Source organism: Antechinus flavipes, chromosome 2 (assembly GCF_016432865.1).
Source record: "Antechinus flavipes isolate AdamAnt ecotype Samford, QLD, Australia chromosome 2, AdamAnt_v2, whole genome shotgun sequence".
Taxonomy (NCBI): domain Eukaryota; kingdom Metazoa; phylum Chordata; class Mammalia; order Dasyuromorphia; family Dasyuridae; genus Antechinus; species Antechinus flavipes.
In genome coordinates this window covers 216,255,268-216,268,679 of record NC_067399.1, presented here as the reverse complement: position 1 = coordinate 216,268,679, position 13,412 = coordinate 216,255,268, and the positions used below count along the sequence as shown (strand labels likewise).

Below are 13,412 nucleotides of genomic sequence, written 5' to 3'. Positions count from 1 at the left end.
CTCCTCTACAAAAATTTATCATTATATTCAAAAAACAATTCATAGACTCCAACTAATATTTTTCATCTCCCAACAACCCTTGATCTGTGGCTTTGGAGGTCCTAGTATTCCTGACTCTAATCTTAGATGATGAAAATGAAGTTTCTTCACTTGGAAAAATAAAATGAATCCTTTTGTATCTGGCTTGAGCCTTAGGTTAGAAAGTACCATTCAGGACTGAGTAATGTATATCGTCTGTACATGAAAAATGAAAATTTCAACATTTTCCAGGCATACTTTGGAAGCTATATAATGAGGGTCAAAGAATCTCTGTGATGCTGGTACAGAAAACCATTACCTAGTGAGTAAATATGTCTCTGATAGGTATACAGAGTTGGGTCATCTAAGTAAGAACAACAATCCTTTTAGCCTTGGATATTTTTAAATAAAAAATATCCCCCTTTCTTTCAGTTGATATAAAACCTTTCAGGTCACACTTGGTTAGCCTTTAAAACCTCTAACAACAATCCCTTCCTCTCTTGGAAATGGATTAGGGATTAAACAGTTTTTCTTCAGCCTGAGATCTAAGGTTATCTTACACCGAGCCTGCCAGTTTGTGCATTAGTGGTTACCATTAGAAATGTAGAAATATCCTGAGAGTTTGTCATTAAACCTTTGACAAGAGGATTTCACAGATTCAGGCCACATCCTTTCAAGCTGTAACTGGGATCACTTGTGGTAGGTAAGTATAATAGCTACTTATCCATTCATTAAAGGAGGTATTATGCTTTTGGTATTGCTAGCTAAAACACACTTTAGCACTGAAGTATGTTGACCAGAGAGAGAAATTTTCAGATATGAAAGTTTTAATCTTTCTATTTCCCTGAACTCTATGATATCATTTTATTCTGGCTTGGTTCCAAACTCTCCTGACCACTTCTTCCTGGTCATTTTTAGGTTCATCTTATTCCTTCTCTCTTATACTCCCTATGTCCACCCCTCACAGCGAGGCTTTCTGTTCTTTTCTCTCTCAACTACATGTCTACAGTCATGACTTCTCTTACCTCTTTTGTTGGAAAATCTCCACTTTTCCATCTTTATCTCTAGACCTGATTTCTCTTATATATTCCAGTTCTATTTTTCCAACTGCCTATAAAACAATATCCAATTGATGTTTTATCAGCATCTAATTCAGTATGTTCAAAACAAGACTCATCTTTCCTTTAACTTTGATTTACCAAAGTTTTCCATTTGCCACAGTGATACCACTATCCATGCAATAGACACCCCCAAATCAATATTGAGTCTTCATACCTAAGCCTTCAAAAATTTGTCATTTTTGTCTTTTCTCCACCATTCCCACCACTTCTACCCTAATCCAGATTTTCCATACCTTCCACCTTAATTTCCTTAGCTCCAGCTTCTCTTCACTCTAAAATATTTCACATATTACTTCAGTCAGTCAGCTCTCATTTATTAAGCATCTGCTTTTTTCCCATGAAATGTGTTAAATTCTGAGGATAGGAAAAAAGGAAACAAATAGCCCCTGGTACAAAGAAGCTTACAGCCTAAGGAGGAAGAGAATATGAAAATAAATATGTACAAAATCAATATGCCAGATAAAATGGAAAGTGAATCCACTAGCATTAAAGGGGTTAAGAAAAGACTTCTTACATAAAATTTTAGTTGAACTTGAAGGAAACCACCAAGGCAAGGATATAGAAACGAGGTGATAACTACAAAAGAGCTTTCAGATTACCACTACCACCACCACCATTCCTCAATAAACAATGGTTCCCAGGAGATCATTATACACTTCAACAACAATACTGTATGAGCATGTATTCTGATGGAAGTGGATATCTTCAACAAAAAAATCTAATTCAGTTGCAATTGATCAATAATGGACAGAATCAGCTATACCCAGAGAAGGAACACAGGGAAATGAGTGTGAACTGTTTGCATTTTTTTGTTTTTCTTCTCAAGTTTTTTAACCTTCTGAATCCAATTTTTCCTGTGCAACAAGAGAACTGTACAGTTCTGCACACATATACTGTATTTAGGATATACTATAACATATTTAACATGTATAAGACTGTTTGTCATCTAGGGGAGGGGGGAGGAAGGGAAGGGAAAAGTTGGAACAGAAATGAGTGCAAGGGATAATGTTGTAAAAAATTATCCATGCATATGTACTGTCAATAAAAAGTTATTAAAAAAAATCCCCTAGCAGAATGAGCAGATGAGAAAATAAAATAAAATAAAATAAACAATGATTCCTTTTTATCTACCATATAAATCCCAGAGGCAGCCCTAGGTTTTCAAATTCCTCTATAGTTTAGCACCTTATTCAAGGTGATTTCCTCTTCCTGTCCAACACTGTATAACTTGAAACTGAGTTCCCTGTAGGTTGAAACTTTACTTTATAGTCAGAACAAGTGCTTAATAAATGTCTGTTGTTGAAAGATAGCACTATGTTCACATTTTCCTTGTCTTAGTGGATCTATACTTCTTTTTTAGTTCTTCTATTTATCTGATTCTTATTAATTCCTCTAAGTACAGTTCAGAATTCATATTCTTCATAAACTTACCTAATAATGTAGTTCATCCTTTTATTAAGTCTTATTGCACATGTAGTCAATACCTTGCATTTTGGGACCCAATTCCAGGGTAGTGTGGTAGAACAGGAAGAAAACCTTAGATTTGAATCCAAAGGCCTCATGTTTAAATCCTACCTCTTAATCACTATTTGATATGACTGTACACATCAGGTAAACTATTTGGCCCTCAGTTTCATCATTTGTCAAATAAAGATTTTGAACTAATTGGACTCCAGTTCTCAATATATAATTCCATGATTTTCTACTTGTCCCTTTTCTCTCCCTAATCTGTAAGCCCCTTGAGAGCAAAAAGTATATCTTGGATTTCCTTGTGTCTCCAAGTATTCTTCATTGTGGAAGTTCAGTAAATATTAATAACTTACTGATTACTATATTGATACATCAAGTGGATCCTACCCAAGATTCATCAAAACAGCAGGGAGAGTGTGTTCTCATGATTTTGGCTGGTTAGGTTTCTGTCAGACACATTCCAGTGGTTTCTAAAAGGATTATTTTCATATATCACAAAATGACTGAAGGCAAGTTCCATTCAGCTTGAGGTTGGCAGAGTGAGTATTGAGCCAGCTTCTGTTGTGCTTTGAAAGAAGCAAACAATTACTGTAGCACTCACCCAACAATATGCTCAAAAACTGGTAAATGAGAGAGTACCAGAGCATTAAAGAGCTTCGCCTCAAGAAGAGACTCAGGAGACTGTATACTCCGCAGGGATCTTTGGATTTCACTGGGCTCCTTCAGAATACATTCATTCCTTTGTCTTGTAGCTCTTACAGCCAGAGGGTGCCTTTAATGTCTAACCCAAATCTCTCTTGCCATAATTTAAGACATTTGTTCTTTTTACACTCTCTCTAGCAGAAAGAATAAATCAGCAGAAGTGATTATATATGTTAACCCTTAAAATCTTTGTAAAATCTCCTGAATCCTTCCTTTAACTCACAGGGAAAAAACTATACAGATTATTTGTATTTGGTGTCTATTTATTTGCATGTTTTCCATTTTTATATGTCTTTTCTATTTTGTATGTGAGCTGCAGAATCCCAAATGGAGAATATGACAGAATAGCTTATGCTACAGACAAAATAAGAATTGTCTTTTGATTATAAATTCCTCCTTTTGGTTAACATAGCACAGAATAAGATTAGAGTTACAAGAAGGATTGAATGACTCAGCCAGGATTTGACTCTCGAATGCCAAATTGTCAAGGATACTGACAGGGTATCTATCCCTTTAATAGGAAGAAATAATTGGCTGACCAAGTTAGCAAGCCTCTGGTAAAATAAGAAACTACCAGATGTCCACTTCTTCCTGTTTTCCTACTCTCTTAGGAAGCCACAATTCAGTTCCTCCTTGGTTCAGCTCTCTTTATTTTTTCTCTACCTGAGACAGCTTTTCCAGCAGTATTTTTAGGGTATCCACGGATCTCTGCATATTGAGCCACTGTCCCACAGTTTCTACCCTCCCTTCAGCAGTGCCCCCAAGTAATACCCTTCATTGTACCTTATTTAAAACTCTTGTTTTGGACTTGCTACTCCAACTGAATTTGTCTTCAAAAATTGCTTTGAATTCTTCTTTTTTGAATTTGTAGATTTTATTTTTTTTAATTAATTAGCTTATTTTTAATACACATTGCTTTATGAACCATGTTGGGAGAGAAAAATCAGAACAAAAGGGAAAAACCATTGGAGAGAAAAAATAGAAAAAAGTGAACATAATAGGTGTTGATTTATAGTCAATCTCCATAGTTCTTTTTTTTTTAATGCAGATGACATTTTCTATCCAAAGTTTATTGGAATTGCCTTTCACTGACTGATGAGAAGAACCAAATCTTTCATAGTTGATCATCACACATTCTTGTAGTTATTGTGTACAACATATTTCTGGTTCTGCTTGTTTTCCTCAGCATCAATTCATGCAAATCTTTTCGGGCCTTTCTAAAATCAGTTTGTTCATCATTTTTTATAGAAAATTAATATTCTATTACCTTCATGTATCACAACTTGTTCAGCCATTCCCTAATTGAAGGGCATCTACTCATTTCCAATTATTTGCTACCATGAAAAGAGCTGCTACAGATATTTTTTAACATGTGGGTCATTTTCCCTCCTTTATAATTTCCTTGGGATACAGATCTAGTAATGGCACTACTGAACAAAGGGTATGCACAGTTTTAGAGCCCTTTGAGCATAGTTCCAGATTGCTCTTCATATGGTTGGATCATTTCACTATTCCACCAACAATGTATTAATGTCCCAGTTTTCCCATATCCCTTCCAACATTTATCATTTTTTTTCCTGTCATCTTAGTCAATCTGAGAGATATGAGCTTGATGGACCATTTCTTATTGCTTGTTGCTGATACCAGATTGGTTACTTATAACTTCAAAACTTAGTCTCAGATCGAAAAAAAAACTGCAGAAGTTGACAATTTAGTTTGTACCTGACCAGGCATTTTGCCTTCCCTATATCCCCAACGAGGTTATCTATTTTTCACTTGAAAATCTACTATATATATATATATTATTGTTCCACAAGAAATGACAAACAGGGTGATTTCAGAAAACTCTGGAAAGACTTACATGAACTGATGCTAAGTGGAGTAGAACTAAGAGAACAAAGTATACAGCAACAACAAGATTATGTGATGATCAACTCTGATAGACTTAGTTCTCAGCAATGTGAGCATCTAAGACAATTCCAACAAAACTTGGGATAGAAAGTGCTATTCATATCCAGAGAGAGAACTATGGAGACTGAATATGGAACAAAGAATAGTATTTTCACTTTATTTTCTGTAATTGTTGTTTACTTTTTTCTCCTTTTTTTTTCTTTCACCTTTTGATCTGCTATTTCCTGCACAACATGATAAATATGGAAATATGTTTAGAAGAACTGCACATGTTTAACCTATATTGGACCGCTGCTATTTTTACTTATTTTACTCCCCGAGGACATTATTTCTTCATTCCTTTTGCACATTTCTATTTCTTGACTCCCCTAACAGTTAGGGTTACTTTGATGCAAATCTGAAAAGGATGAATAATTCTACTGAATTTAGAATCAAAATTATTCTCCTTTCATTTTCTAAGGATATCATCTATAAAGTAAATCCTTGCATTACCTCCCTCCTTAGGTAGATACATGATACAATAGATAGTGTGTTGAACCTGCATTCAGGAAAACCTGAGTTCAAATGCAACCTCAGATACTTATTTGCTATGTGATCTTAAGCACAACAAACTTCTTGTCTCAAATGAACTCAAATATAAAGTAGGGGTAATAAAGCCTATCTTGCAGAATGTTGTAAGGATCAAAAAAAGAATATTTATACAGCTCAGTGCCTGGCACAAAGTATATTCTATATGAATTATTACTATTGTGGTATTGGTTTTTATTATTATTATTATTATAGGTTTATTGCGAAGAAAGTACTTTAACTTTAAATACAACATTGAATGGCAAATAGAACACTTGCTCTATAGTCCAGAAAACCTGACTTAAAATTCTACTTCTGATGCTTCTTATTGATAGGATCCTGGATAAGTCATTAATCTCACTAAGATTCAGTTTCCTCCGTAGGAAAATGAAAGAAATAACCTTGTGTTTATACTTTATAGTTTCATTATCCTGGAGAAAACTGATACCTCAAAGGAAAGTAAAAAAAAAAATAAAGGCATCATAACAATATTCAATATGGGAATATCCTCTTGATTTCATATAATAAGCCTGTAGATTTGGCTCTAAAACAAGATTAAGATATCAGTAAGTTAGATTCTCCTTTTTGTAAATGAGGTAATTGAGACTGAGAGAGATTCAGTGTTTTACCAAAAATCATAAAAATAAGATTTAGAGTCAGGATTGGAACCCAAATTTATTTGACTAGTCTAAATTCAATATTTCATTTGCTAAAATATATTGCCTTTTATTAGTATGCTTGCTTGTTTAACATGTTCCTTATTCGACTGCAATTATTTAGGATATAAGTTAATTGAGATAGAATTTTTGCAGATCCTTGAGGTACTAGGTACTACTTAGCATTGTGAAGCAGTTGTAAGTTTTTTATTTGTTTTTATTCAATGGCCTTCAGTGTTGTTTTTTGTTTTGTTTTGTTTTTCTGCCAAGGTCATATTTTCATAGATAACAGTATTAAGATTAAAAGGATAGGGCCTGATAGATCCAAATCGAATTGGTTTTTCATAGTTGATCAGATATTAGGCTCACTTTCCTAAATGGTCCTGTTCAGACCTCTCAAACATGTTGATGACCTCCTAATCCCACCTCCACAACCAGAAATTTTATCAGCATCTATTTCTGGGCCCCAAACCATGCCCCTCACAAAGAACAAAGTTCACACATTACCTATAGGATAATTATACCACATTCACCCAGAATCAAGAGGTAGCTATTTACAAATCATTGGCAGTGAAAGCAACAATCATTCATAATCATTATATAAAGTATAATATTACCAAATGGACCATTGTTTATAATGGTGGGAACCCAAGGGCAAGTTACTTTTGTTCCTGAGAGCACCTTTTAAAATTAGAACAATCCTTAGGGCCAGCCACCTTTATTACTACAAGAACACTAGAGCCATCTTCCTTTATGACTGCCTTCCTGAAAATATATCATGATGGTGGTTTTTATTTTGAATTACAGTTTGGTTAAAATGGTCATTGGGGCCAGGAAAGATATTTTAGCATTGTTTCAAAAAATAGGAAGGGAGGAGGCGCTGAATCTAGAACCAAACACTCTCTTTAAGTATCACCAGAAAAGATTCTAGCCTGTACAATAGAAAGGGAAACTCCTAGTACTCAGTGGATTTTAAGGGGCTTTTGGAGCTTAAAGAAGGTAAGGATAGAGAAATGATGATAGGAAGAAAAAGAAAATACACTTCCAATCCAGTCGTCCTTCCCTCTCTTTTCTGCTTTTCTCCAGAGGCAAAGGGAAGATGCCATTCAGCTTTTTGGTGTAAGCCTAAGTTATTTGTTTAGATCAGTGGTCCTCAAAGTGTAGTCCAAAGAATTGTTGGGGTCTCTGAAACCCTTTCAGAGGGTCTACAAATTCAGAGTCATTTTTTATTTCTAATATAGTAAATAGCTATAAATATAACCCATGTGAACAAAAACTCTTTGAACAGATACTCAATAGTTTTTTTTTTTTAATAACATGAAGATACTGAGAACAAAAGTTTGAGAACCACTGAAATGTGTTCAGTAACTTGGGCATTAAAACACACTTTTTAGTGAACAGAGATCAAGTGAGTATGTGAGGGACATAGTATGCATCTTATTTATCTTCCAAGGTTTGTGCCTCAATAGGAGCTACCTCTTGAAAGAAAAGTACATGAAAATTGAACACTACAACTCAGTGTCTTTTTCTAGATCCAAAAAAATTTTCATAAAAAAGAAACCCTTCATCCAACAAAGGGAGTTTTCTATTACATAAGACCCAGCAAATTGCCATGGATATTTTCATCCCCAACCACTATTACCTTTAAGGAGCTGGAACTGTCCTTGCCACCAACAATCACAACTTCTGCCATGTCTTCTGCACTGGATGATCGCCCATGGATGAATAAAGCTGGGCCAACATCTGATATGTTTTTCAGGGCAACTAAAGCCCCATCTGGCTTCACCTGGAAGTAGGGGTTGGAGACGTCAAATCTCAGCTTGTCATTTCCTTTACAGTCAGTGAATGTCACTGAAAAAAAGAACATAAGAGAAAACATGTTAGCAAGGCTTCCCGCTTTGGAATCTTTGAGTCCTCTTGCTTAGGGTTACATTCAAAGGGCAACTATACCAAAACTATATTAATATCTCTCCTGCAACTCCACTTACACCAGAATCTTCACTTATACTGATGCCTTTCATTCATAAAGGCCAGCAAAATAGAGACAGTCATTTTCCCAAGCCATAAGTAGCCATGGAATCTGTCTTCTGAAGCTTTTCTTTATTTTTTAAGCAACCTGATGAACCAAAGTGAATGAATTCTTTGCAGGCTATCAAGCAATCCCCACTCAAAAGCCTGCCTACATTCAGGTGCCTACATACTCTTGGATGGCACCCAAAGGAACCTATCAGTCACAGTGTATCCAGCATTGATATCAGGACACAAGTCCTTGGATTTGTTGGTTCAATTCTCAAAGTATTTATATTCCAATGTATACATCAGTTCCTGAGGCCATCACATTTCTCAGAGACTTTCTTCGTTCCTCTATTTCATTGTGCTAGTTGAGATTAATGGAGACATGTCCACTAGCATCTCTTGAAACTGAAGTCTAAAGGAGAGGAAACAGCTTTGTTTTCTTCATGACCATCAATTTCTATTCATCAGACAAAGTTAAACTGCTTCAATTAAACAGCAAGCTAGGAACCTGGCTCTTCCAGTTGCCTCTGTGAAGGTTCTGTCCCTGAGGGAGATTAATGCCCATGGGTAGTAAAGAAAACATTAGTGTCAGAGTGAGAGAAAGTCAGGGAAAGTCTGCCAGGGCTCACCAAGTGCTAGGGCAGGTTGAAGTTAGTACCAACAAAAATGCATTCTGCTCTTTTTTTTTTTTATTTTTTTGTCATTCCCCTTAATCCTCCCTTCAGGATTGGGACCTTTGCTGTCATTATTACAATTGCTTCTCCAGTGTGATTGTCTCTCTTAACCTCATTCTCTATCCTTACTTGCTTCCCTATTGAAACTTATGTATTTTCTTCACCAAACTATGTATTAAATTTCCATTTCAAATAAAAATGAAGTTAATTTCATACTTACTGGCTACATGGCACAATAGATAGAGTGATAGGAGTAGAATCAAGAAGACCTGAGTTCAAAGCTGTCCTCAAACACACAATATAATCCTGGACAAGTAACTTTATCACTACCCCCCTTGATTTCCCCAAACAGGGATAGTAACAGAACCCTCCAGAGTTCTTATGAGTGTTAAAGTCTCTCCCTTCCTTCCCCACCTTTCTTTCCTCTTTTCTCCCTTATTTTTTTCTTTCTTCCTTCCTCATTTCTTTCCTTTCTTCCTCCCTTCCTTCTCTTTTCTTGTTTTTTTCTTCCTTCCTTCCTCTTTTTTTATTTCTGTTGCTTGCTTTTCTTTCTTTACTTTCTCCTTTCTTCTCTTTCTTTCTCCTTCCTTCTTCTCTTCCTTCCTTCTTTCACCTTCTTATAGTAACAATTGAAGACCTCAAATAGCTCATTTTTCTCCTTTCTTCCTTCCATTTACTCTTTCAATTCTTTTTTCCATGTTTATATAATCTCCTTCCCTCGATCAATCAATCAATAAACATTTACATATATACTAAGTGCCAAATGCTGTTGATACAAAAAAGAGGCAAAAGATAGTCCCTGCCCTCAAGGAGCTTACAATCTAACAGGTTGAGGAGACAATAAGCTAACACATATGTGGAAACAAGCTATATATGTAATTATATATAATTATATATATATATATAACTATATATAATTAATATATAGACAGATTAATTAGGAAGTGAATCGAAGAAGGAAGAAAGGAACACTAAGAAGTATGATAGACAAAACCCTGAGCTTCAAACCAAAAGTTCTAAATTCAAATCCTGGCTCTTCTCCCTATTTTTTGGATGAACCTTAGGCAAGTCCCTATCCATCTACCTCACCTTTGTCCTGTGTAAAAGTTAGAACTATATACTATAGACTCTCAAGTTTCCTCATCAGTCTTACATACCATGGCTCTAAAACTCTTATTTCCTATCTCTCGACCTATGGGCCAGTTAGAATTGCTAAAGAATCCATAAGGGGTTATCAGACATAGGAAAGTCAAGCAATTAGAATTGCTAGAATTAGAACTTTGACTGTGGGGCAGAGATTTTATTTATTTAATACTTTTTCTGGTTACATTCAAAACAATTTTTTAAATTTATTTTTAAATTTTTTGAGTTCTATGTTTGCTCTCTTATCCCCACCCATAATTAAGAAACTACATATAAAGTTATGCAAAACATTTCCATAAAAGTCAATATCTCCCTCCTTAATGAAAATTTAAAACCCTCAAGAAAAGCTAAGTTGAGAGAGACAGAGACAGAGACAGAGAAAGAAACAGAAAGACAAAGACAGAAAGAGGGGAGAGAGAAAGAGAGAGAGAGAGAGAGAGAGAGAGAGAGAGAGAGAGAGAAATAAAGAAAGAGAGAGACAGAGAGCACGAGCGTTTCTGTATTCAGACACAATCAGCTCCTCTCTGGTATGGATAGAATTTTTCATTATAAGTACTTCAGAGTAGTCATGGATGATTATATTACTGAGAATAGCAAAGTTGTTGGGGCATGGGAGAGAGAGATTTTAGAAAATGCATAAGTTCAGCTTTCCTTTAGTGGCCAGCTCAGTATGATCACTGGTCAGTTATGGTGTAGAATACTACTATGTAGTAGTAAAAATTCCTGCTTGTGGGAGTCTCATCCTAGGAGATTTAAATAGTGGGAGTTTATTAGTGAATTCCAGAGAGGAAACTCTGATTTTACTGGATGGATAGTGGCTCTTTATACAGAAATATCAATATCTGCAAAGAAGAATGGATTATTCTATTCCTTATATTTCTAGTACATCATAGGTATTTGATAGATGCTTAGGAATTAATTGATATTCATTATTGATAACTCCTTTGACTGAGTGCTCTATGAATCAGAACTTCCCTCCCCATCCCCAAACTCAATCGCTTCTATGAAAAATGCATTGTTTAAACCTTCTGAGGTAAGAATAGGACTTGCCTGAGCAGCTAACCTTAACCACATTAAGAAGGCCAGATCTTAAAAGGCGAAATCTGCTAAGAATGACAAATTATGATCTCTTAGCCAAAAGACTTGACTGGACTAGCCCTGCGATTTCACTTGCATTGGGAACACATTGTTCATAAATGGAATAAAATTTATGATTGCTGGGTTTATAGTAAGAAAAGGGATTGCAATTTCAGCTCAGCCATGTACTTTCTAGCTGTGTGACTTGGAAAAAATTGTTTCTCACTGAGCTTCAGTTGATTTGTCTGTAAAATGGGGATGTTATTTTATATGCCTCATAGACTTATGAGGAAAGCACATTTTCTGTCTTAATGTTTTATGTAAAATTTTTGTAAGCTATTAATATTTTAAGTATAAGGAGGACCCATCTGGTTGGAATCCCAGGGAAGTAAGGCAGTGTTTGCCACAGCCAATGTGCTAATAGTAAGTGCCTTCTTACAGATGTGGAAATTATGAATACTTTGTTTCTAACACTAGCAGACAAAGGCATGATGGGAGCTGAAAGTAATTTATCTCCTCAATCTAAATATCAAGTGAGTTTTGGGGAGTTCCTTCTGAAGGGAAGCAAAGTTGTCAAAGAGTTAGACTTTATCTGAGAGACTTTTTTTTTTCCCTTTTAGGCCAAATGAAAGCGCTGGAACTATGTTTATGGTAACTAGTAGAGGCCTGTTTTAGACCAAGGCAGTCTTAAAACATTGTGGAAATGCCACAATAGTAGTACCATTATTATTATTCTTGCTATTATTATTTGACAATTAAAATGCATTGATAGGTTTTTCTACACAATTCTTTGAGGTAGTAAAAAAAAGTCAAGACTTAAAAATGTGAAAATAGTTTCAGGGATACAGTATATAGTTGAACAAGTGTCTCTACTGAACAAATGTGCCTACAACATTAGTGTTCTAACTATTACACCCCTGAAATTATTTCTCTTTATTCCTATGTCCTTTGCCCAACACTTTCTCCCGGTCACTATTCTTATCTTTTCTTGGTATAGCACTGGAAATAGCTTCTCCACAAAGGTCATTCATGGTACAAATGGAAAACTTACTGTAAACTCTTCTCCTATTTCAAGGCTGGTGTGATGATATATGGAATTTTCAGAATTGTCTCAAGTGCAGACTCAAATATTTGCTAGCTATATGACCTGGTCAAATCACTTAACTCCTGTTGATCTCATGCTTCCTATCTGTAAAATGGGTTTGAACTGGATGGTAGTCCCTTTCAACTCTAAATCAATCATACGACCTCAGAAGTTATGTTGTTTAATATCTGAACACAAATATCCTTCTAGATCATTGTTGACCCTTAACTAACTAATCCTCCAACTTCTGTTTAAAGAGATACAGTAGAGAGAAACTATCTGCTAAGGATGCCATTTCCAAACACAAAGAGTTCTAAAAAGTGACATTAATGTAAAAATATTATAGTTTATTTTTAAACTGTTTAAAAGATATTATATAACTTTAAGTTACCCTTTTTCCTTCTACTATGTCTCAATAAGTACTCAATGCTTCAGTCTTAGTAGATATCCTCAGAATCTCCTTTCTTTTCCTCCCTCCAGGCCTAGTAGCATTTATCAGGCCACCCTGAAGTCTAAAACCAAGACTCAGCCTGCTTGTGATCTAGGCCAAGGATGGGTAAAGGCAAAGAGTCAGCCAGAAATCATTGCTTAAAGCAGCTATTTCCTAAATAAATATATTAGGCTTATAATTCAGACTCAAACCTTTTTTAAAATGGATCAATTTTCACAGTTGAGCAAAAGTCTACTTGAGTAATATCTAAACTGTGCATCTGACACATCTAAAGGGTTCTTATACCCAGCAGAGAGATTTCATCCTTTTTTCCAGGAGAAATAGAGCCTTCTCCCACACTGATTCCTATCTTGTTTCATGTCCTCTGTAACAGTGATATTTTGATGCTATCATGCTTAGATCACTTTACAATATTATTAACTTTATTGATGCTGCCAAATGTCAGTATTTTTCCAACTCTTAAATGGAGACTGAGCCCATACATTTCAAGACTACAAAGTATAGCGAACAAAGATAAAATTG

The 13,412-nt window shown here is 35.3% G+C and overlaps 1 protein-coding gene across 1 annotated transcript in view; it reads right to left on the bottom strand.

Annotated features, from left to right (window-relative positions):
- LOC127546533 (cadherin-13-like) overlaps positions 1 to 13,412 on the bottom strand; it is a 633,923-nt gene that overhangs the window by 196,146 nt on the left and 424,365 nt on the right. The window contains exon 3 of the mRNA XM_051973593.1: positions 8,088 to 8,296. Coding sequence (XP_051829553.1) covers positions 8,088 to 8,296 — 209 coding nt within the window. The remainder of the gene's footprint in view (positions 1 to 8,087; positions 8,297 to 13,412) is intronic.